The 25,183-nt window shown below is 40.6% G+C and overlaps 1 protein-coding gene across 1 annotated transcript in view; it reads right to left on the reverse strand.

Moving 5' to 3' along the window:
- LOC306868830 (piezo-type mechanosensitive ion channel component 1-like) overlaps positions 1–25,183 on the reverse strand; it is a 97,153-nt gene that overhangs the window by 56,299 nt on the left and 15,671 nt on the right. Inside the window, exon 2 of the mRNA XM_079415221.1 lies at positions 14,762–14,857. Within this exon, the coding sequence (XP_079271347.1) occupies positions 14,762–14,857 (96 nt within the window). The remainder of the gene's footprint in view (positions 1–14,761; positions 14,858–25,183) is intronic.

Raw genomic sequence — 25,183 nt, forward strand, 5'->3', positions numbered from 1 at the left:
TGTTATTTATAGCTGCGAGATAGCAAATTGTTACTATGCTTATCCTATGTCTAGGGTAATTTTAGGGTAAGACGAGTGACTTCCGTATTCAGCACACACAAAGAGCGATAATTAAGTGCATTCACTATTAAAATTCACTACAAAACTATTTTGTTTTCCACTATGCAAAAAAGTTCTGATTGTTTAGAAAGGTACAAGCACAACTCTCCACTAGTCATATAATTTCATCCATATCCGTACCACAAACCGCCACACTAAAGTTTAAGACTCAGGGTTAGGGGTTTTCACTAACCAGAAGTATGAATAGTAATAGTGCCTTAGTAAGCACTCTAATAGGAAGAGACAAAGAAAGCTGCACAGTCGACAATTACAGCCTGAAATGAGTACCACCTGAGGTCTGTGGTTATACTTTACTGTAAAACACTGATGGAAATGCACCGCTGCATAATGTACCCTGTAAAATAGAGGTTTTACTGGACAGACAGCAGATACGCCACCCAACTGCTTGGGGATTTCAGGTTGTTCTGCTTAATATAAACTGTACTTCAATTTCCAGTGTATATGTGAAAACGGATAGAATCGCAGTAGTAGTATTCTGGCTGGACAAGGTGAACGAGGTTCACCTGGGTAAGAATGAACACTCTGGACACACAGAGGCCTCTGCAAAGCTTTATTTGTCTTTCCAGTTTGTCTTGGCATTTTCTCTGGTTTGTTTCCAGAAAAATTCAATGAAAGGCCACTTCAGTGCTCACCATAGATAGCAGCACCGCTATTTACCTCTAACCTGTAACGCACTATAAGCGACAGTGTGAAATCTGTGGGGCCATTATGAGATTTTCTGCAAAACTAGATGACTGTGATGTCTTGTGTTTTGACACGTGTAGCCATGATTGTTTTAACAAGAATCAGGGCTCTAGAGCACTTGACACAGCTCCATAGACCCCAAAATGGTGTAGAGTTACTGAGAGACTACGGAAAGAATAACAGCCTGCCTTACCAAACCAAGCAAGAGATTTTACACATCAGCTGTGGGATATTTTTTTTACCCAATTTTAAAAGTTAGCCTGTAGTTCTGCATACTGTTTATTTAGTTGAATCACAACAATCTAATACACAATCTAATCACAGACAATTGGATTTTTTGTATTCTCAATGTTAAATAAAAACCCTTTCAACCTGATCTGGCAATCTTAGGGCTTTTTCACACTTGGCTCATTTGAAGCCTTTGTTTCAGAATCTGGCGTGTTTTCTCCCTTAGTTCGGTTTGTTTAGGCATAGTGGATCGGCACTAAAATAATCGGGTGATTATGGTCTCAGGCCCAATTACAAAAAACTCTGGAGTGGTTCAGTTGTGTTTAGAAAGCAATCCATCCCATTGGGCCAACAAACCAACTATTTAACAACCATTTATCAACCTTTTTTTTTTTTTTTGGCATTTTTGCTTTATTATGATAGGACAATTATTAGACAGGAAGCAAAGTGGGAGAGAGGGGAGACGGGATCAGGAAAGGTCCACGAGCCGGGACTCAAACTCGGGACGCCTGAATGCTGCCCACAAGGCTATTGGCACTGACCAAACCAAACTTTATATAAGCAAGTCCAGTAATCCTTTAATAAAAAATAAAAAAAACTATTAAAATGTTCGACTGTTGGATATTTCAAATATTGAACAAGTGAAATTCCCAATCATGTGTATTTAATTGAAACGACTGGATGACCTCAAAGATTTCATGATTCTACACTAGCAGAATTTAATGCAAAATCAGGCAAACTGCATAATGGCAGCTTGCATTATTGTCTTATTTCCGTTTTATAATTTTTTTTCAGCAACAAAAATTTTAACCTGAGAGGGGGAAATACAATATTAGCCAATAAAAATCCATAAATCCATAAATTAAAACAAATTAATAAATATGTTATTAATTTGGTGACGGGTCAGACTAAGAGCGGTTCAAAAACCCCTTATGATGAACAAATATCAGAGGACCGTGACGTCGCCCGGTATGGCGCAGCCGGGGCCCCACCCTGGAGCCAGGCCCGGGGTTGGGGCTCGTATGCGAGCGCCTGGTGGCCGGGCCTCCCCCCATGGGGTCCGGCCGGGCTCAGCCCGAAGGAGCGACGTGGGGCCACCTTCCCGTGGGCTCACCACCTACAGGAGGGACCGTAAGGGGCCGGTGCAAAGAGGATTGGGCAGCAGTCGAAGGCGGGGGCCTCGACGACCCGATCCCTGGACACAGAAGCTAGCTCTAGGGACGTGGAATGTCACCTCGCTGGCGGGGAAGGAGCCTGAGATTGTGCGTGAGGTTGAGAGGTTCCGACTAGAGATAGTCGGGATCACCTCTACGCACGGCTTGGGCTCTGGAACCACACTCCTCGAGAGAGGATGGACTCTTCACCACTCTGGAGTTGCCCATGGTGAGAGGCGGCGGGCTGGTGTGGGTTTGCTTATAGCTTCCCAGCTCAGCCGCCATGTGTTGGAGTTCACCCCGGTGAACGAGAGGGTCGTTTCCCTGTGCCTACGGGTAGGGGATAGGTCTCTCACTGTCGCGTGTGCCTACGGGCCGAACGGCAGTGCAGAGTACCCGGCCTTCTTGGGGTCTCTGAGAGGGGTGCTGGAAAGTGCTCCAACCAGGGACTCCGTCGTTCTACTGGGGGACTTCAATGCCCACGTGGGTAGCGACAGTGACACCTGGAGGGGCGTGATTGGGAGGAACGGCCCCCCTGATCTGAACCCGAGTGGTGTTCAGTTATTGGACTTCTGTGCTAGTTACAGTTTGTCCATAACGAACACCATGTTCAAGCATAAGGGTGTCCATCAGTGCACGTGGCACCAGGACACCCTAGGCCGTAGGTCAATGATCGACTTTGTGGTCGTTTCATCTGACCTGCGGCCGTATGTCTTGGACACTCGGGTAAAGAGAGGGGCGGAGCTGTCAACTGATCACCACCTGGTGGTGAGTTGGATCCGATGGCGGGGGAGGAAGCTGGACAGACTCGGCAGACCCAAGCGTACAGTGAGGGTCTGCTGGGAACGTTTGGCCGAGTCTCCTGTCAGAGAGATCTTCAACTCCCACCTCCGGCGGAGCTTCGACCGGATCCCGAGGGAGGCTGGAGATATTGAGTCCGAGTGGACCATGTTCTCCACCTCCATTGTCGAAGCGGCCGCTCGGAGCTGTGGCCGTAAGGTCTCCGGTGCCTGTCGAGGCGGCAATCCCCGAAGCAGGTGGTGGACACCGGAAGTAAGGGATGCCGTCAAGCTGAAGAAGGAGTCCTATCGGGCCTGGCTGGCTTGTGGGACTCCTGAGGCAGCTGACGGGTACCGACAGGCCAAGCGAACTGCAGCCCGGGTGGTTGTGGAGGCAAAAACTCGGGCCTGGGAGGAGTTCGGTGAGGCCATGGAGAAGGACTATCGGCTGGCCTCGAAGAGATTCTGGCAAACCGTCCGGCGCCTCAGGAGAGGGAAGCAGTGCCCTACCAACGCTGTTTACAGTAGAGGTGGGGAGCTGCTGACCTCGACTGGGGATATCGTTGGGCGGTGGAAGGAATACTTCGAGGATCTCCTCAATCCCGCCGTCACGTCTTCCATTGAGGAAGCAGAGGCTGGGGGCTCAGAGGTGGACTCGTCCATCACCCAAGCTGAAGTCACCGAGGTAGTCAAGAAACTCCTCGGTGGCAGGGCACCGGGGGTGGATGAGATCCGCCCTGAGTACCTCAAGTCTCTGGATGTTGTGGGGCTGTCTTGGCTGACACGCCTCTGCAGCATCGCGTGGCAGTCGGGGACAGTGCCTCTGGGGTGGCAGACCGGGGTGGTGGTCCCTCTTTTTAAGAAGGGGGACCGGAGGGTGTGTTCCAACTACAGGGGGATCACACTTCTCAGCCTCCCTGGGAAAGTCTATGCCAGGGTACTGGAGAGGAGAATACGGCCGATAGTAGAACCTCGGATTCAGGAGGAACAGTGTGGTTTTCGTCCGGGCCGTGGAACACTGGACCAGCTCTATACCCTCTACAGGGTGCTGGAGGGTTCATGGGAGTTTGCCCAACCAGTCCACATGTGTTTTGTGGATTTGGAGAAGGCATTCGACTGTGTCCCTCGCGGCGGCCTGTGGAGGGTGCTCCGGGAGTATGGGGTCCGGGGTCCTTTACTAAGGGCTGTCCGGTCCCTGTATGACCGAAGCAGGAGCTTGGTTCGCATTGCCGGCAGTAAGTCAGACTTGTTCCCGGTGCATGTTGGACTCCGGCAGGGCTGCCCTTTGTCGCCGGTTCTGTTCATAAGTTTTATGGACAGAATTTCTAGGCGCAGCCAGGGGCCGGAGGGTGTCAGGTTTGGTGACCACATGATTTCATCTCTGCTTTTTGCAGATGACGTTGTCGTGTTGGCTTCATCAAGCCAGGACCTTCAGCAGGCATTGGGACGGTTTGCAGCCGAGTGTGAAGTGGCTGGGATGAGAATCAGCACCTCCAAATCCGAGGCCATGGTCCTCAGTCGGAAAAGGGTGGTTTGCCCACTTCAGGTTGGTGGAGAGTTCCTGCCTCAAGTGGAGGAGTTTAAGTATCTTGGGGTTTTGTTCACGAGTGAGGGAAGGATGGAACGGGAGATTGACAGATGGATCGGTGCATCTTCTGCAGTAATGCGGTCGATGTACCGGTCTGTCGTGGTGAAGAAAGAGCTGAGCCGCAAGGCGAAGCTCTCGATTTACCGGTCAATCTACGTTCCTACTCTCACCTATGGTCATGAGCTTTGGGTCATGACCGAAAGGACAAGATCCCGGATACAGGCGGCTGAAATGAGCTTTCTCCGCAGGGTGGCTGGGCGATCCCTTAGAGATAGGGTGAGAAGCTCGGTCACTCGGGAGGAGCTCAGAGTAGAGCCGCTGCTCCTTCACATTGAGAGGGGTCAGCTGAGGTGGCTCGGGCATCTGTTCCGGATGCCTCCTGGACACCTTCCTGGGAAGGTGTTCCGGGCGCGTCCCACTGGGAGGAGACCCCGGGGAAGACCTAGGACACGCTGGAGAGACTATGTCTCCCGGCTGGCCTGGGAACGCCTCGGTGTCCCCCCGGAAGAGCTGGAGGAAGTGTCTAGGGAGAGGGAAGTCTGGGCATCTCTGCTTAGACTGCTGCCCCCGCGACCCGGCCCCGGATAAGCGGAAGAAGATGGATGGATGGATGGATAATAAATATGTGTTCGAGTGTTCTGCCACTGTGTTGCAGAGAATTTGTTGTAAAATGAGCAGGTATGGCCCGAATGAAAGTTTCTATAGAGGTTTAATAATACTATTAAACTAGTATATGTAATATTGCATATAATATATATTGGGACACATATTTTGCTAGTCCCCATAATGCCTGATTTCACCAGTAGATTAGATTTAAATAAATTTAAATTTAAATATTTTTAGTGAATGCAATAACTAATAATACTTGATAAATACAGTGATACTTACTTGATCAATTATAAGGAAAATATTAGCCTTTTAGCCATCAATTTTAAAAGGCCTAATCTGGAGGCCTTCGGTGGATTCATGTCGCATCCACACGTTTATTCTTGTTAAATCCTAGTATTCAAACAACCTCTAATCATAATTATTTGAAGTTTGAACATAACATGAATGCTATCTCAAATTTTGTTGCTTGTTGGGGGAGAAGTACGCTATTACTTTTCTAAGCATTTAGACATACAATCTTCATACGGCAGACCGATAAAGCTTAAATGCACATTATGACCAAAAATACATGTACAAGTAAGAGAAAGTTGATGTTTATCTAAAGCATCATTAATCACACAGTGGTGTCATTTGTTGATAATCAGATTAAGTTTATATTTCATCAAATGTTATATAAAAGTTAATGGACACACATTATAAAAACAAATAATACTTGACGATGATAAACTACTCTTCCCAAGAGTATCACAAGCTTCCTGTGGTTAAGGAAGTGAATGTAGGTACAAAGAGCACAGCTTACGTAAGTCTCTGAAGTAACTGGTGAGACTAGAACCCGAGTTCTGACCCTGGCAGCGGGGGGCACGTGGCAGACACACCCCAGAGAGAGCTGCTGCTTTCCGGAACTTTCCTATCCCACAAACAGCGGTGGGAAAGCATGCAGAAAGTCTCATCGTCCCCACATAGCAGTGTGCATTTATTTGGAAAATGTAGAACAGCAAGGCCATTATTAATTAAACCACTTTAAACAATCTTCAATGAAAAATGATCAAGGACCAACACAATATATTTAATGTGGGATAAAAACTTATCTATTTAGAGCAAGAATTATGATATCCAACATGGAACTAATTATATATTAACTATATAAATTACATGGGACATGACGTGACATTTAACCCATCCAAGTGCACACACACAGCAGTGAGAAGTGAACACACACACACCGGAGCAGTGGGCAGCCAATGTGATGCGCACAATCACAGCAGTGAGTCTGTGACCCATAGACATCACCAGACTCTTGGTCTCATCCAGCCTTTAATGCAGCCAATTCCAATTGTTGCTTGTTTTGGGGAGTTTCTGCCTTTACTCTCCTCTTCAGCTGGTGAAATTCATGTTCAATCGGATTAAAATCTGGAGATTGACTTGGGAAATCTAAGACTTTCCATTTCTGTGCCCTTATAAATTCCTTGACTGAACTGACAGGGTGTTTTGGGTCATTGTCCTGATGCAATATGAAGCACTTCCCAATGAATCTGGTAGCATTTTCTTGAATATTGATAGGCAAGATGGCTTTGTACCCTTCCAAATTCATTCTGCTACTGTCATCATACATTAAGTCATCAGTAAAGTTGAGAGGGCCTGTTCCAGAGGCAGCCATACATGCCCCCACCATGCTTTACAGATGAGGCTGTATCCTTTGCAGTACTCTTGAGGACAGTAGATTGTCAGAGCATCACCCCAGCTTGCTGGAAGTTGATGGTGATTTTACAGACATGTGTTTTAGGATTCATTTTCACAGCTTTTATGATTTGTCCGTCATCAACTACTGTTGTTTTCTCAGCCGATCAGGTCCTTGTTGGTTGTTGGTGTCGTTGGTGGTTTCCAAACTCTTGATTTCTCCATGCCCTTAGTTTTTGCTAGAGCTCTAATTGACTTCCTCTTTTCTTTTAGCATCCAAATCACTTGCTTTTCTCTCAAAGTCAGCTCCCTCGTCTTCATCTTGGTTTGTGTGTTTCATCATCGAATGCAAGATTTAGAATGCAGAAGTAATGGATATAACTGATACGACACATTCCCTGCTTTTAATATCTGAAGAATTAATGCAACAGGACACAGCCGATCACTTAGAAAGACCTGTGAGGCAACTGTTCCAATACTCATGCTCACATCAGATAGAGGGATGAAACTCTAAAAGTGCTGAACTTCTTAGCTGGTAAAACATGCAAGCGTTGAATCACCCAATAATAAAATGTGACATTCTCCCAGTGTAGGCCAATTCAAATAATGCCCCCCCCCCCCCCCCCCCCCAAAAAAAAAACAACAACAATTAATTAAAATAAAGATTTTGCTATTCCCAGGAAGGACTCCAAACTTTATTTCTCATTGATATCCTGTTTCACTCAGAAATACACATTACAGAAACAAAATGGGTTGGGATTAATGTTTCATGTTGACCTGAAACTGTTTATGACCTTTTACCAAGAAAGTAACTTTCTTAAGGAGTTTACACGCCTTTACACCTCATAATTTGTGTTAAGTCAACCATCATATTGGACCTTTGAGTTTTGAGAACGATCTTACATATTGTGCATACAATATGCATTAGACAGCGTGAAAGCAATCTGTGGGTGTGCCGTCTGAGACACAATGTTTGGCCATTATTTAACATCTGCAAAGACAGTTATTACTATCTTTCTAGAAGAAGGTCAAAGGTAACCAGGTCAGCAAACATAAGCCATTCTGAACTTAAATGTTATATCCAAATAATTAAGGAAACTGTGACTATGAATGTGAAATTGACCTAAGGGTTCCCAGGCTAACATTTTTGTAGTGGTGATGTACATTTTCCTACAGCCTTCTTCTTCTCCTAAGCCTCTGATTGTTCACAACTGGCTTGGCCTTCCCCGGATTTCCTGGCCACAGAATGTGTAGCTAATCCACAGTGGGAAAAAAGCAAGATGGTTTTCATTAAAACCATTAATACTGTTCAACGTCAGGTTTCGTTTTTACTGTGGCTGGCAGTTTCAGGGATTTTCTGAGCGGGAATTCTCTCAGTGCCAGATTATCCCTTGTGAAAAAGCCTATAGATGACCGTCATTTGAGTCACATCTTCCCAGAGCTTGCTACAAGCCTCCCCTGAGAGCACTGAGTGCACTAATGACCAGACAGCAGAAAGCAAACCTTGTAGCTGTAGGAATTCCACACCTCTCATGGAGGTAAAGTAAGGTGAAGCAATATGCACATTTCCTACTTCTCTGTCAAACAATAAAGCTAATCCTCAGACATAAGCACTGTAACAGAGGGCCTTTGAAAAAAAAATAGGAAAGTGAGCTAAACAGTGTGTAGATATATACATATAGTGTTGTCACGGTATAATCATTTCTGTATTTGGTACCGATACCAGTGAAAATCCACGGTTCTCGGTACCAAAGAAAAACACAAAGACATGCTAATTAAAAAACATACTATTTTTATTAATAAAGGCAAACAAAAAGAAAATGTACAAAAATCAATGCCATTCTTTATACTTATTTAAAATTGTGTTTCAAGTTTTCCCGCAAGTAATAAAAGTATGAAAAACAGTAAACGAGTTTCACCCAAATTTAATTTGTCTTTTAATTAATGAAATTTAAATATTTTATTTTTTGGCAAATAAAGGGGATTTACTATTAAAATTAAACATGTAAGAAATATTGTGAGATTATTTCTTAAAAATAAAGTTTTATTAATTTCATTCAGCAGTAGTAATACATTCTACTAAATAATAGTAATATATTTCTAGCACAATGTCTTTTAAGTAAAAACAAACTTTTATTTTGACAGGTTGTCGTGAATACCTGTAAATTGACAATCGTTTTACTCAAATGAAACGGTAAAATACTCATGAAGTGATTCTCAGAATAGTTCTGGAGACTTTCGGAAGATGCTGAAGTCACTGCGAGCATCACACGTGCTTCAGTCTATGAAGTAAACAAAACCATGCGTCTCTGCCATTCATTCATTCACACAGAGACACAGCATATGCAGGATTCATATCTGAATTGCTTTTTGTGGCTTAATATTTACAGATACTAGTCCATGTGGCGATTTGATCTAAGTGTAATGACCTACTTTCGATTAATTAATCTAAACTTTGACAAATTCCGTGACATTCCGTGTTAAACAGTAAATTCCATTTTTATAACTGGATTCTCAGATTCCGTCCACGTTTTCTGCATCGCGGAAATCATAGGGCTGTACGGGCCAAGAACCGGGTTGACCGGGTACTCGGTACCACCAGTAATTGAAAAAACGTGGTACCATGATGTTTTACAAGGCCTAAACAATGTACCGGGTCTTTTGACAACACTAATATATATATATATATATATATATATATATATGTGTGTGTGTGTGTGTGTGTGTGTGTGTGTGTGTGTGTGTATATATATATATATATATATATATATATATATATATATATATATATATATATATATATATATATTAGTGCTGTCAATCGAATAAATAAAACAACTAATTAATCACATGTTTTTTCTGAAATTAATCACGATTAATCGCGATTAATGCCACCTAAAATTCAACTTTTTAAATATACTTTTATATTGCAATAATGTCACATTTAATCATCAAATTAATGTAGAAACAACATAAAGACAGTATATTTTCAATATTTGTTTAATGGCATCTTTTTTTATGACTGGAGGCCAGTATCACTGATACCAACACTGCCTCTATAAATTTTTTAATTTTTTTCCTAATATTTAACCATTGACTATAGCCATTCAACATTACAATATAATTGAGAGCTATCAATTTGAATATTTATTAGACTTTAAATAAAATAAGTTCTAATTTAATGAACTATAAACAATCTTCACATAAACCCATTAAAACAAATGTCATATTTACCTGTGCCCTTCAGCAAGTAGGAAATATACAGAAATTGAATAGTTAAGTTATCAAACACTAAATTCTAAATTAAATATAGATTAATCCTTAAAGCTATAAAAGTTACTGATTTCCTCTTTTTTTCTTTTCCTTTGATGAACAGACATCACAGCAGCTGGGTTATAAAATTATTTTGGCAGCTGTTTCTTTAAGAGCTGTCGCTGCTGAACATGACGCGGATCTGACACGCATCGTATTCTCACCCACTTCAGGTCTTAAAGTCTCGACTAATGAGCTGACGAGTTGAATCGGGTGTGTTAGATGAGGGAGACAGTGCTGGTTGCTTCAGGACAGTTTTGAAAACCATTTCAGAAACATATTCTTAAATGTGACTCATATAATATATTACATGCACGCACAGTTTTAAGGCAGTTTTAATAGCCTTTTTGGTAACTTTATGATATAACTGACCATGACATTGCAAGCACGTAGTTTATTTTGCGCTTTGATATGAAAGGATACAGGCTACAGCGTGCACCGGCGCCTTTGTGCGTGCAATTGAAGAGCGCGCGCTGCGCACACTACCTACTGAGGCAAAATGAAACGTGCGTCGAAAAAGTCTCCGGTTTGATGTGGTCGTAAAGACGTTCTGCAACTGAATAAATGCACTTCTTGTCAAGAGAAAAAGTGACAGAAACAGCAGTTGTGAGTGGGGTGTCCAAGCCCTGCCCTTGCGTTAACGGCCTTAAATATTTTCAACGCGTTAAACTGAAAAAATGTATTGCCTGCACTAAAGCGCTAATTTTGACAGCACTAATATATATATATATATATATATATATATATATATATATATATATATATATATACACACACATAATGGTCAGAGCCATTATCCACAAATGGAGAAAACTTGGAACAGTTGTGAACCTTCCCAGGAGTGGCTGGCTTACCAAAATTACTCCAAGAGCGCAACGACGCCTCATCCAGGAGGTCATAAAAGAACCCAGAACAACATCTAAAGAACTGCAGGCCTCACTTGCCTCAATTAATGTCAGTGTTCATGATTCAACAATAAGAAAGAGACTGGGCAAAAACAGAATCCATGGGGGAGTTCCAAGGCAAAAGGCAAAAGGCAAGGCTGACCAAAAAGAATACAAAGGCTCGTCTCACATTTTCCCAAAAATATCTTGATTATCCCCAAGACTTCTGGGCAAATATTCTGTGGACTGATGAGACAAAAGTTTAGGAAGGTGTGTGTCCCGTTACATCTGGCGTAAAACCAACACAGCATTTCATTAAAAGAACACCAACAGTCAAACATGGTGGTGGTAGTGTGATGGTCTGAGGCTGCTTTGCAGCTTTAGGACCTAGATGACTTGCCATAATTGATGGAACCATGAATCTGCACTGTATCAGAAAATCCTGAAGAAGAATGTCCGGCCATCAGTTTGTGATCTCAAGCTCAAGCGCACTTGGGTTATGCAGCAGGACAATGATCCTAAACACACAAGTCCACCTCTGAATGGCTCAAGAAAAATAAAATTAAGGTTTTGGAGTGGCCAAGTCAAAGTCCAGGCTTAAATCAGATTGAGATGCTGTGGCATAACCTTAAACAGTCCATTTATGCTCGAAAAACCCTCAAATGTGGCTGAATTAAAACAATTCTGCAAAGAAGAGTGGGCCAAAATTCATCCACAGCGATGTGAAAGACTTATTGCCAGTTATCACAAACACTTGATTGCAGTTGTTGCTGCAAATGGTGGCACAACCAGTTATTAGATTTACTTTTTAGAACTTTTTCACACCACTGTGTATACACACACACACACACATACACAGGTGGACCTATTCAGTACAGTTATGGTACTGCATTGTTATCTTTTTAACAATTTTGAAGCTGACAAAAAATATCCTTTTGTATTCTCTACAAACACACACACACATTCACACACACAAACCTTTCAAGCAACATTAGGATGAAAAGAGCAAATAGCCTAATCATTTAAAAATCATATTAAAAGGCATCTGCTAAATAAATAAATGTATACTGTATGACAATGTTTAATGACTTTGACACCAGAACTTCCGTGGCAAGTGCACTTTTATTTTTTTACCAAGTATTGTGGGTTCTGGCTTTTTCTTTTAATTCTGCCCTCACAGTGTGAAAAAAGGCCTACAGACTAGAGTCCTGCACAGTTCCTATTTGCTAAACCCGCACCCGCCCCACACCCGTAATACTCAACAGAACACCCAACCCATTATCTGCCAGCAGCACTAGTTTAATTCCGTACCTGACCTGACTTGAACCCAGGGACGGCGTTTCCGTATGGCAGAGTATGGCAGTTGCCATTCCCTAGCCCAGTCAGGTGTGCCGTGAAAAATTATAAAAAGTAGGTTATTTGCCGTCTAGCCAATATAGCCTACTTTTGTACGTTTTAAATATCCTGTGCACAATCGCTTACTTTGAGATTTTAACCAAGTGTATTAAACAACAAGAAAAACTAGGCGCCCATATAGCTACAATAAACGTTATATAACCTGTAAAAGTTGATGAAAGCATATAATGCGATGCACTTGCTGCCTCAGATAACAGCTGTTCTAATAACACTCCATCTCCGGCATTCGCTGGTCAAAAACCTTGTTAACTACATTTGAACTTGAATTTCATATAGTGCAGTAAGTGCACTGATCAGTAAAGTCTGATATAATACCAACGCTGACGACACAGTGTTGTTTAATTATTGACTTGTTTCCCCTTCTATTTTTTATATATAAAAAATATATAAAACATTTTTATATATAGGGTATGGCGCCCCCCGCGTTTTGTGAAACGCCGCTACTGCTTGAACCGCACCAGCATCTCCAACATCAGGCCGGCAGAAATTATTTATTTTTCCACGTAACGCCTGCAATCAAACCAAAAGTAGGCATTCTGAGTAGATGCAGTGAAGAAAAATAGACATACAAAGCACAACATGATAATAAACAGAAAAAATTATGAAAATGTGCATCCGCCATTTAAACAATACAAACTTTTGCATCATGTGAACAATCTCTCCAGAAACTCTGTAGAAAATAAAACTTAAATTGTAGCCTAAATAGATTATATACAGAAATTGAGCAAGGAGGGCGATCCCTTTAGAATCAAGTTGTCATTCACTTCAGTTCCAGCACGACTGACTATGTAACAATGCTCAATGCTACAAATTGCGTTGTAGATAGAGCCTCTTTAAACTTCAGATTACATAATCTGAACATAAATAAGCACGGGTCAGTTTGAAAGTTAAGGAGAAGAACCTTGGTGTGCAGGGTGAAACAGACTTATCTTTACTCTTCCAGATGCATGCAACTACCATGAATAGAAATATTAATGGATAGACCTCTAGCACAACTACCTGGTGCTAGAAGAGGCGCAAAATTGGATTTATGACAGTGCTGACGAGGAACAATTAGTCTGAGTTATTATGCCACTCCTCATGGCCACATACTTCAGTTATGAGTGTGGAAGTGCTCACAGATAGTGGTTCTTTATACAGAGCATCAAGCCATCATTCACTTTTCAACACCTTGTTAAGCCTAGTTATCAAATACATACTGCCAACACCATTGTTCCCAGCAGTCCTGCCTCTTAAACAGGAAGTGGCTATGATGATCACCTGCTATGACTTGAGAGCTCTGGACTAAAGCCCTAAGATAAATGGGCTGCCTTCCTGTCACTGATGCGCCTGCCAAAGCCACAAAGCTGGATCCAATCCCTGAACCCTATCCACATTAAATAGTAAGATGCTTGGATGGGGGAAAAAAAACATGCAAACCACTTTTGAGAGCCAAAGAACCTTTTGTTTATTCTATCATCATTTAGGCCTTGTAGATCTCTGTGGTCCTGTGATGTCTAATACTACAGGAATGGATGGGTCGTGGTTTATAATGGATTCCTCTATTATCAAGGTCAGTCAAGCTGTGGTTTGGCAAAACGACTGCTAGTCTCGAATTCCAGACTCTATTAGACAGGGAGGGATAGTTTTAGATTGATAAATATTGTTTATCGAATCATTACAGAAAATATGAATATAATAAAAATAAATAAACATGTATCATTATAAAAAAAAAAAAATATATATATATATATATATATAAAAAATATAATATAATATATATATATATTAAAAAACTAAACACATACAAAATATCTTCCTACATTTATAACAAAATATTAAATATAAATATGTGAATTATTATCATTACTATTATTGTTGTTGAAATTTTCAGGTTATTTTTATTTTATTATATATTGTTTCTGTTTCATTTATCAAATGAACAATATCCAGTGCTGCTCCACTCAGCAGTAAATTGTACCTATGGTCACTCTGGGCATTTATAATTCAGCAACATCGATTGGATCAAAGCAAACTGGAGAGAAAATTGAGACTTTCTTTAAGTCTCCAGCTCACAATGTTTCTCAATAGCAACAGGTCCCCATGGGTCGTTTTCTAAAGTTTCAGAAGATATTGATAATGCCTCAAACTTTTCTCAAATACTTCCAAGATGAAATTATCTCAGCTATTCTGTCATTTTCATCTGGGAATTCAACACACCAGACCATCACAAACAATTGTTCATTTAGAAATCATTTTGTTTTGCAGTCAGTTATTTTTCTGGTCAGGCAGAGAATTATAAAATTAGGAATCAGAGCATGAGAAACTTACCTCGTAGTGTGTGTTTGTTGGGCCATTGAAACCATGGTAATAGCAGCAGGTACAGAAGGTAGACTAAAGAGAGAGCGTTGTAGCGAAATATGCAGGCTGTGGAGAATAAGAGAAACAAACGATCAGTTTGCACAATCCTATTAGACAGTCAACATTGCATTACATTAAGTAGGATTTAGCATGTATATATTTATGATGGTGGTCAAATAGTCTACAAACTCTTTATTTGGACCCTGCAATCATCATGATATGACATGATGCTCTCTCATCTTTTATTATAAATTCAACATATAAAAAATAATAATCCCAAAATGTACTCCACTTTTCTGCAAGACTGAAAACCTCTTTGCTTTAAAGTTTGTATTCTTTTCTTTCAGGTAAGAGGTCACCTTTTATTGGTCACTCATCTTCATGTGATACAAATTCATACTGTAGGTCACAGTTCACTAAACTTTAATTTTTGGAAAACAGCAAAATGCAAAACGTCTTTGGATGAGTTTGCATTTCTGGTCTCCAGAATTTGCATGCATATCAGTGGAAGTCAATGGAACGAAAAGTCAAATGTGACGCCTCTTTAGGCTGGTTTAAGCTGTGTGTGTGTTTTTTAGTAAGGTTATCAGCTGGACCACTAGGCAGTGGGGCTGAATTTGATTAGTGCTATCAAACGATTATTCGCCATTAATCGCATTTTATATTATATATAAATATACTTAATTTATAAACAACATATTTTTCTTAAATATATACATGCATGTGTTTGTATTTATGTATACACATAATAAATATACACAGTATACACACACATATAATGTAACCAAAGGGATAGTTCACCCACAACTGAAAATTCTGTCATCATTTACTCACCGCTAGAACCTTGTTTCAAACCTCTAGTTTTTTTATTTTTTATTCTGTTGAACACAAATTAATTGAAGAGTAAAAGAAGAATGTTGGTAATAAACAGCTGCCTGTAGCCATTGACTTCCATAGTTTTTTAGTTTTTTCTCCCCATGCTATGGAAGTGAAGGGCTACCAGCAAGTGTTTGGAACTTGAAGTAAATGATGACAATTTTCATTTTAGGGTGAACTATCCCTAAGATCTTGGTCAACCTGATTAGTGTTTGTGGACCACCTTGGCCATGGTCAAACCAGCTTAACCACCTTAAGCTGACATGACCTGTTTTTCCAGCTCTTTAATAACTTTTTTCTACAAATTCCAATGGCTGTGGACAGTGACTATAAATGTACCCTCGGTACTCAAGTCTTTGATAATGCTAATGATGCACTTTTGAACCTTTGTGATTTCTACAGTATAATCAAGTTGGGGAAGTCGTGGCCTAATGGTTAGAGAGTCGGACTTGTAATCCGAAGGTTGCGGGTTCGAATCTCCGGCCGGCAGGAATTGTAGGTGGGGGGAGTGAATGTCCAGCGCTCTCTCCACCCTCAATACCACGACTGAGGTGCCCTTGAGCAAGGCACCGAACCCCCAACTGCTCCCCGGGCGCTGCAGCATAAAATGGCTGCCCACTGCTCCGGGTGTGTGTTCACGGTGTGTGTGTGTTCACTGCTGTGTGTGTGCGCACGTTTGATGGGTTAAAGCACGAATTCCGAGTATGGGTCACCATACTTGGCTGAATGTCACTTCACTTCACTTCACTTCACTAAGTTGAGAGGTCCATGTGTCCATGAGAGGACTAGTTTCCAACCCTTTGAGGGTTTGCCAAGGCATACAGGAGTTCCCTGCCTCCTGCTGCGACTAGAAAAGGATACCTTTCCCTGACTCGCATTTTCCATGCCATCCCAACAACACCTCAGATTCTCCAAAACACAACTGAAGGCTTTGTTTGAAAAGTCTGTCCCTGGCTGGTAGCAATAAAGTTTCACAGGCCTGAAGGCTACAGCGCTGTAACTACCATTACGACCCAGGAACAAAGACATACAGTGTTCAGTATTCAGGGGTAGCTCATACTGCCTCATGACCTCACCAGAAAAACAGTCTATTAATTCAGGGAAACTAAGATGGAAATCCTAGGTGAACACGCAATGATAGCCCTTGGTGATATCAGAGTGTTCATAAATGGGACAGATTTTGGGTAGGATCTAGTTTTGATAAACGTTCACAGGAATGAGAAGCTGCAGAGAGAGGGTTCTGTGATCAAAGCATGATGGAGTCACCTGAGGCTCATCTGTGTTTTCACTGAACCAGCAGCTACTGTGATCTATAGAAACACAGCAGGGGCTGGTAAAACACTAATAATAAGTAAGCACTAGCGGCTTATAGCATATTTTTCCAACTTCTCTGGTTTCACTAACCGCACATTGCAGCAGAAGTGTCGATAGAAAGATATGACTTCCTATTAGGAATAAGTTATTACAACTTCCGAAGTATATGTATTTAGTTTTGAGACTAATTGAATATCTATAACACCGTGAACTGCATTGAGTGTACTGATACAGTAATGCGTTTGGGTGATTTTCAACATTTCTTTTATGTCCAACATTTTTTATCATTTTGAATAAATTGTTTCAGTGGTCATATAGTGTCACATGTTCTAAAAATAAAAAAATGCCATAGTTTCTAATTTTTAATATGAGGTCCTGAAAACTGCAAGCACAATACAATTTGGAAAAAAAGTTTAAAAAAGTTCCAGATGTTATACCATTTCAATGTATTATTAAGCTGTTTTGACACAGTTTCCAACCAATAAAAGTCACACATTTTCTGCATCTACATAATGAAGTATAACTTTTAAATTATTTTATGCTTATTAATGGTACTGCTGTCAAACAATTAATCACAATTAATTGCATCCAAAATAAAAGTGTGTACTGTGTATATTTATTATGACGAGTCGGCTGCCTCCCCCCTTATCATCATCACCACCCCGTCCCGTATTCGCCGCCCTTCACCAGACTCCCGACGGGAGTGGGTGTGTGAGAGGAGGGGCGCTGAAACAGCCAGGGCTGGCAGCGTGTGATGAGGCGCTGCCAGCCTCATCACCGCCGCCGTTTAAATGCCGCCGTTTAAATCCTCGGGAGACCGGTCTCTTCCCCGTGCATGCACGCTGGTGTCCTCGCGGGTCCAGGAAGGGAGCGTCGAGAAGGAAGACTGCCGCACCCGTTACGGCTGACGGGCCAGGATGCCGGGCCATTTAATCCCGCAGAAGCTCCGGGGGCCAAGGAGTAGGACGAAGCCGCTGGAAGAAGCCGCCGCCACTCGCTCCCGGACCGGAGAGGGGAGCGCATGCGGCCACCGGACTCTGCCCTTTCCCTGGACCCTTCCCTCCTGAACACTGCCCTCCTTCACAAGCCCCGCCGCACGACGAGGACACCAGCTTCCCTGTTTATTTTGGATACTTTTTCCCCATGGACAAAATTTTGATTATTATTCTTTAATAAAAAACCTCTCGGAGGCCTGACGCCACGCCCACTGTGTCTGTCGTTTGCTCCTCCCGCCACAATATATAAATACACACGTTATTTTGAAAATATTTATGTATTTACATTAATATATTTATATTCATATAATTTATATTATATAAACATAACATATTTTTCTTAAATATGTCCATGCATGTGTGTGTGTATTTATATATACATAATAAGTACACACAAATTTATTATGTAAACAACTTTTATTTTGGATCGTTTGACAGCACTAATTAATGCTACAAATATCTTTCAGTTATGTTGAGCTGTCACAGCACAGGAATTCTAAATGAACACAGAAGTAGTTCCACATGAACATTATAATTTGAATAGAATGACTTTTTCCCAAAAAGGCTTGAAGAAATTTTTGAGGCAATATGTACTTTTATGATTAGTCTTTTGTTTTGGCCCAATTAAATACATTTATTGCATTTCTAGTGGTACTTTTTATTATACATTTCTGTATTTCCAAACTGTATTATGGTGAAACCCAATCCAGAATTTTCTACTGCTTTTCTTTTGCATATTAGATGTGCAATCTCTTTCTTTCTGTCTCTCGTTTGTATTTGGCTGCCACAACTTTCACCCGTTCACAGACTTAAAGTTTTTCCATTGCTTACTCTAATCTCAGACACACATTCATCCAGCTGTCACAGTAAAGGAAACACTTTCATGTTCCACCTGTTTCAATAAATTAAAGATGACAAGTGCAGACTAGCAGAGTTTCTAAAACAGAAATAAACAAAAACACTCATTTTATTTTAAAAAATGCAGCGTAAGAGTTTATATCAACATGAGAGTGTCTCAGTAAATGTCCACAAAATGATTATACAACACAAAAAAAATCAAGATTTACTTTATCTTAATTTTTCCCATGAACAATCGTAGTTACTTTTTCATACACTTCTTAAAACATCTGAAATCTGTTCATTTAAAACAAAACAAACACACAACATGAGGGGTCTTTGAACGTTGTCTTTGATAATGTGGGCCCATGGAGTCAAACTATGTAAAGAAGCTTGTAACAGAAAACTCTGTTAAGTCTCCTGAGTTATGAAAGAGAGAGCAATGTCTGAGCAATAAAATTTTCCTCTAAGATGGTATACTCATATAAGAGGGCCGGGCTGTACTGGAACGCATGTGTTTACAGTTACATCTCTGCTGTCCTGCACTAAACTGCTTCATGACATTGGATGGCTGCAGGAAATTATGGTAATTTGGGACCTGGAAAAACCAACAGCCATGCCACAGGACTGGGATCATGACATACCTGCTTTACAAAACACGAATGCCACAGTTAAAAAAAGCCTCTAGACATTAGGGCAGACATACTCCCCTAGTGAGGGCCAGTGCACTCAACAACCATCTAACCCATAAACCTCCAGTTCATTATAAAGGTGCTAATTTTGCTCATAGTGGATACTTTTTTTTTTTACTTTGTTCTGCACAAATCTGCAGTTAAGCCATCATCCTGACAAGAGGTCTTTAAGCTATACTTTCACAAGCTACACATTCTTTGCTCTCCCAATTTGAACAGTCGCCTCTAAGGTGGTGCCTATATGTTGTCAGAGGTGTTACCAACCACTACAAATGTACATTTGTGCCACAGACTATCCACTTATGTAACATAAAAATTTAATTGTCAGTGATGTTTGTCTGTTTGTCAGTGATGAACCATGCCTAGAAAGAATCAATAATAAATGCTTTTGTATTTTGTAACTTTTTTGAACTCCCATTTTCCATTTGGCTGGGATAAGGACACCACAATACGCCACATTTGGCTCAGAAATTCTGTGTTGTCAGTTTTAATTTTTCTAGATTCTCTGTTTTATGATTCAATGCAAATTATTACATAATTATAAAAAAAAATGTGATTGTCATGATGAATGCATGAACTAACAATTTACTTACTCTTAAATCAGACTAAACTTAAATTTTTTGGCAAAGTGCTGCAAAACAAGTTGACAGTTGCATTATCATTATTGTGATTGTTCCTTATTATATTCTACTGTGCAACACAGCATAAATATATTGTCTTTTTTCCTCCAAGTTAAACTGGCAGGTTTTGGTGGGTTGTAAATGCTTTGAGGTGAAACGCTTGTGAAGTGAACTCTCTGGAGATGATATTTGTGGATTGTCCTCATAAAAACTTCAGACGTCATATTGAAAAAGCATTCTTATTGTGGTTTAATATTCACAGACACTAGTCCACATCAGATTTGATGAATGGAATTTGGCTAAATTTATTCATCCAAATTTAGCCAAATTCCATTTTTATAACAGGATTCCATGATTCGCTTCACATTTTCCACATCACAGAAATCATAGAGCTTTAGGTTTTTTTCCTTGTATTATTTGATGTATTTTATCATTTAAAATTCCTTCTAATTTTAATTGCCCATTGGTAGCTTAAAGCTGTGACGACATTTTGATTTTGCTCTATTTCTTAAAAAATAAAAGACAAGCAACAATACAACAAGGATATTCAGTCCTCCATACCAATGACCTGATAAAACAAGCGAGACCATGTTATCCACTCATGGCTGAACACATGGCCAGAACTGAAGACACATTAAGTCTCCTGACCCCCTAGGTCATATCTCAGTCTGCCAGTATACAGGGACATGAACTACTTATCTCTTTCACAGACAATCTTCAGTGCTGTCACCCTGAGGTCTTCCAATTGCTTCAAAGTGTTTATGGACCAGGTCCCCAAAAACATGGTACCATGCAGTGAGATCCTATTCTGACCCCGAGTTAAGACTAAGAGTTTTACTGCCATATGAGAAACAGCCCCTCTGCATGTGAATTAAGCATCAGTGCTGAATGGTCTCTCTGGATCCCCTCACACACTTGGCTGTCATGCCAAATATAGTTTCTAACTGCGCCATTCTTCTACAGCCTAAATTATGATAAGTCTACATTACATTACGATAAGTTTACAAATAACATGCACTGAAATCCAACTAACAGTTCAGATTAGATTAGACTGAAACGACCAAAGCCCTTGTCAAATATAAACTTAAGTTGCCAGTTTGTAACACTGGCATTATTCTGAAGGACATGCAGAGCTGTAGGTGCTACACAGCAATATAATAGTGTTTCCTCCTTGTACTGCACAATGACTAGGCAGACCACGTTTCTGATCCTCTAATACTCTAGTTTTGTTTGACATGAAACATTAATGTCATGGGATGCCTTAGGTCCCGTTTACACTAGTGCGTTTTCATTTTAAAACGCATAACTTTACGTCTATCGTTTACACTACTCTGGCATTTTCGAGGTTGAAAACGGAGACTTTTGAAAATGCTGCAGACCCCGTTTTAGTTTGAAAACTCTGGGGTTGCGTTTTAGTGTAAACAGACCAAAACAGAGACTTTTGAAAATGATGACGTGGCTGCCCACATTCGCACTGCGTTTCCTTGACCACTGTGTAAACAATAACACCATGCTCATTATTGTACCCATAGATATACATGGAGTTTATTTTGTGTCTTTTTTATTCAATCAAGCATACGGTGTTTGAGAGCAAAACTAATTATTTTGTAACCAAAATATAAATGTTTGCAAAAAAATTATTCTTAAGGCTCAAAAATTAAGAAATTGAAAACAAAATAATTTGCAGTGCGTGTAAATCATTGAAAAATCATATTTTTCTTTGTGCACTTTAAACACTTTTCATCACGGATCCACAAATGTTGCTCTCGTTTTTGCCGTCTTTTTTTGCGGGTCTAAAACTTTTGTTTGCGAGTTGAAAGGTTTTGCTTGCGAGTGAAGCTGTGTCTCAGTGGGCGGTCTCTACACACCAGGATGAAAGGCCTTTTTCTATTGGTCACTCTCGATTGAAGTCACAGGTCGACCACGCCCACTACGTTTCCCCGGAATCCCGCTACTGCCGCCGCTAGCCCAGTCTGACAGTGAGCCTCAAACACCATTGTTTCCTCCTTCTTATGCAAATCTCGTGAATAAAAAAGACCCCTGACGAATAAGAACATAACACCGACTGTTACGTAACAGTCGGGATAACTAATAGTTACACCCCCAACATTTGCATATACCCACCAATGTTCTAGGCCAGCTGCCAGCCGAATCATCAGAAGTTCTGCAGGTATTGTGAAGAAACAAGCGAGGACAACAGCGAAAATGGCAGATCATGGAAATAAATGTTATGTTCCAGGCTGTGCAGGGATGGGTTGGTGTCTGTATTCAGAAAGACACGGAAAACAAATAAAATAACGCGAGCCACTAAAGGGACATTGTTAGCTCCTTGCTAGCTGTAGCCTGTTACATTACATAAGATTTCACTTACCACATAAATAGAGTAAGGAGAGATGCCTGAGGATGATGGCAAATGATTTATAGATCCTGAGCACCACTGACAAGCATCTGATCTTGTAAAATGTGTGGTAAGTACTGCCGCTCCATAGTATAAACCGAGTACATGCGATCGCGAATCTCGAAACTGAAAGTAAAACGCGATCGTGCATTCCAAAGCAGTTTCAATGCCCAGCATATTAACAGTGGCTCCCTCATGCCTGCATTTTATTTACAGTATAATTACCCAACAATATAACTGAACAGGAAAGTATTGAAATATATATTTTCCCTGTGTTTCCTTCCTGCTGTGTGAGCTACTGAAATGAGCCGCACTGTTAAACAGCCAGTCAGAGCAGAGCTCAACATTATTATTCATGACCCTTCCAAATAAGCCAATAACAGACCGTTTCATTCTAGGGAGAAATCTTAAGGTTGTAAATCGACATGTAAAATTGTTTCTGGAGAATTTGTGCCCTTACCTAAGCCACATACCTTCAATGTAGATATCAGAGAACAATTTAAAATATTGTATCAATGCATTCTATGGCACCTGAGTTGGTTAAATATCAGAAGCCTTCAATTCCCGACTGTAAAACATATCAGAAACTTTTTTTATTATGACAATCTCAGCAAATGATGTTTGTCCACGTACCACAAAGCCACAAACAACCTTTGTGGAAGCGTTGTTATTCGATAAACTGAGAACAAGTGTGTCACAGTGGTTTGAGGTTTAAGCACAGCTGTTTTGATAACTGTCCAGGCCTGGCGAATCCAAACAGATCTGCTTCAGCTGGGAATGAACCTTCAGCTAGAGTCCAATCATAGTCATTTCCCACCACAGATGAATCAAAAACACATAAGGATCTTTCTAATATAAACATTAAACAACCTGTTTTTTCCTTCCATCACACTATAATAGAGTTTGCATCACCATCAAGAGGAGGTCATGTTCAGACATGAATGGTTCATTAAAGAGTATCTGCTAGACTATGTGCGTAATGGGAAAATAGTATCAGATACGCTAATGCACGCAGCATATGAAAAGGTCAAAATCTCTCTCTGGTTTTCACTGGACTCTTTGTAAACATTTTTTTTTCCCTAAGCAGATCAGTCTTACACTACCAGCCAATTTCATGTAAACACAGCACACATGTGCTTCCTGCCCTTATGACAACCACATGAGAGGCTGTTACAAATGATGGCGGCTCTTTAGCCCACAAAATGGAAAAACAAGGAAAAGGAAAAATAGAGGACACAAAGCCAAGTGTAAGATGCTCTGAATACAAGAAGTTTGAAAACATGTGGATATGGGCGGTTCTTTATAGCAACTAGAGCTGCCACAGCTGGATGTACCACTGACCTCACTCTGCCGGTATGTGTGTGCATGTGTGTGTGAAAGAGAAATGAATATGTATACATATCTTAATAATAAGTCAATTACTTATTTACAATTAGCATTACGTTTCGGGGGGTTGTGACATTTTACAACCTGAAGATAAATAAACATGTAGATAGATTATTACATTAACTTTTTTAAATGCTTATATTTCAATAATGAATTTAAGAAAAAACTATATTCCATCATTGGCAATGTATGCTGTAATTGCCTTGTCAGACTCACAGTCACACTTTCTCTCATGTAGCTGGCTGTCTGTGTCACCTCTACCTCTGTTCACCTGAGCAGAGACCAGATTCACCAAACTTCCAACAGGTCCAAAATGTCCCTCTCAACATTCACCTCATGCACTTAACTAGGTATGTTTACATGCGTTAACCTGAATAAATCTGATCAAATATTTAGCACATATTCAGTCTAATTCACTGACCAGTTTTTAAACATACCCTGATTATTTCAGGTCAACACCAACCCTTCCAATCTGATCAGAATTACATTTGGATGGATCTCAATCAGATCGACATGAAGGCTTCTCAGTCCGATAGAGGTTGTAAATGTATTATTTGGGTGCAAGAAAAAGTAATGACTATAAGAACCAAAACGTAAAGTGAGCAGAGTGTACATTTATCATATTTAGCGCTGACCTTCCACTGGAGGTCACATTGGGGGTTAAGGGTCTTGAAGTAATTGTTCCCTGAAATATAAAAATGCTGCCATTATTCACACACCACCATTCCATACCATACCAAAAATATATATTTTCAGTGAAAATGATCAATTTCCGATCTTGCGTGACCAGTGTTAGTGTAGACAGTGAAGCTAAAATGATCCACTGCCTGATATAGTTGGATACAGCAGTCAGTTAGGAAACACATACTAGAAATCAACACTACACTGACCTGGTGACCTCTCATAATTTAATGGCTGTCAATGTGAACACCCCTTAAGACCCAAGTATTTATTAGCCATTTAAATAACCAACCCTGGTATCTGTTAGCAGAGCTCTAGTCTCAGCTTCAGATGACATGCCCACGAGCTACCCACAAATCATCAGTAGCATACGGCACACAAAATAGCAAGAGCTCTCTTAAAGCAGCAATCAGACTGGCTGGCTTTACACAACTACTGGGTGTGAGGATGCACAGCTTTATATCAGTCTACCAGGATACAAAGTTGTGTTTACAAGTTGTCAAATTGCTACAATAAGCACTTTTAAGGAAGTACCAGTCACTGGATTTGCCAACATTTGCAGTTTTCATGACACTGAGCATCTGAAAGGTTTA

This window comes from Barbus barbus (genome assembly GCF_936440315.1).
Source record: "Barbus barbus genome assembly, chromosome: 1".
Classification (NCBI taxonomy): Eukaryota; Metazoa; Chordata; class Actinopteri; order Cypriniformes; family Cyprinidae; genus Barbus; species Barbus barbus.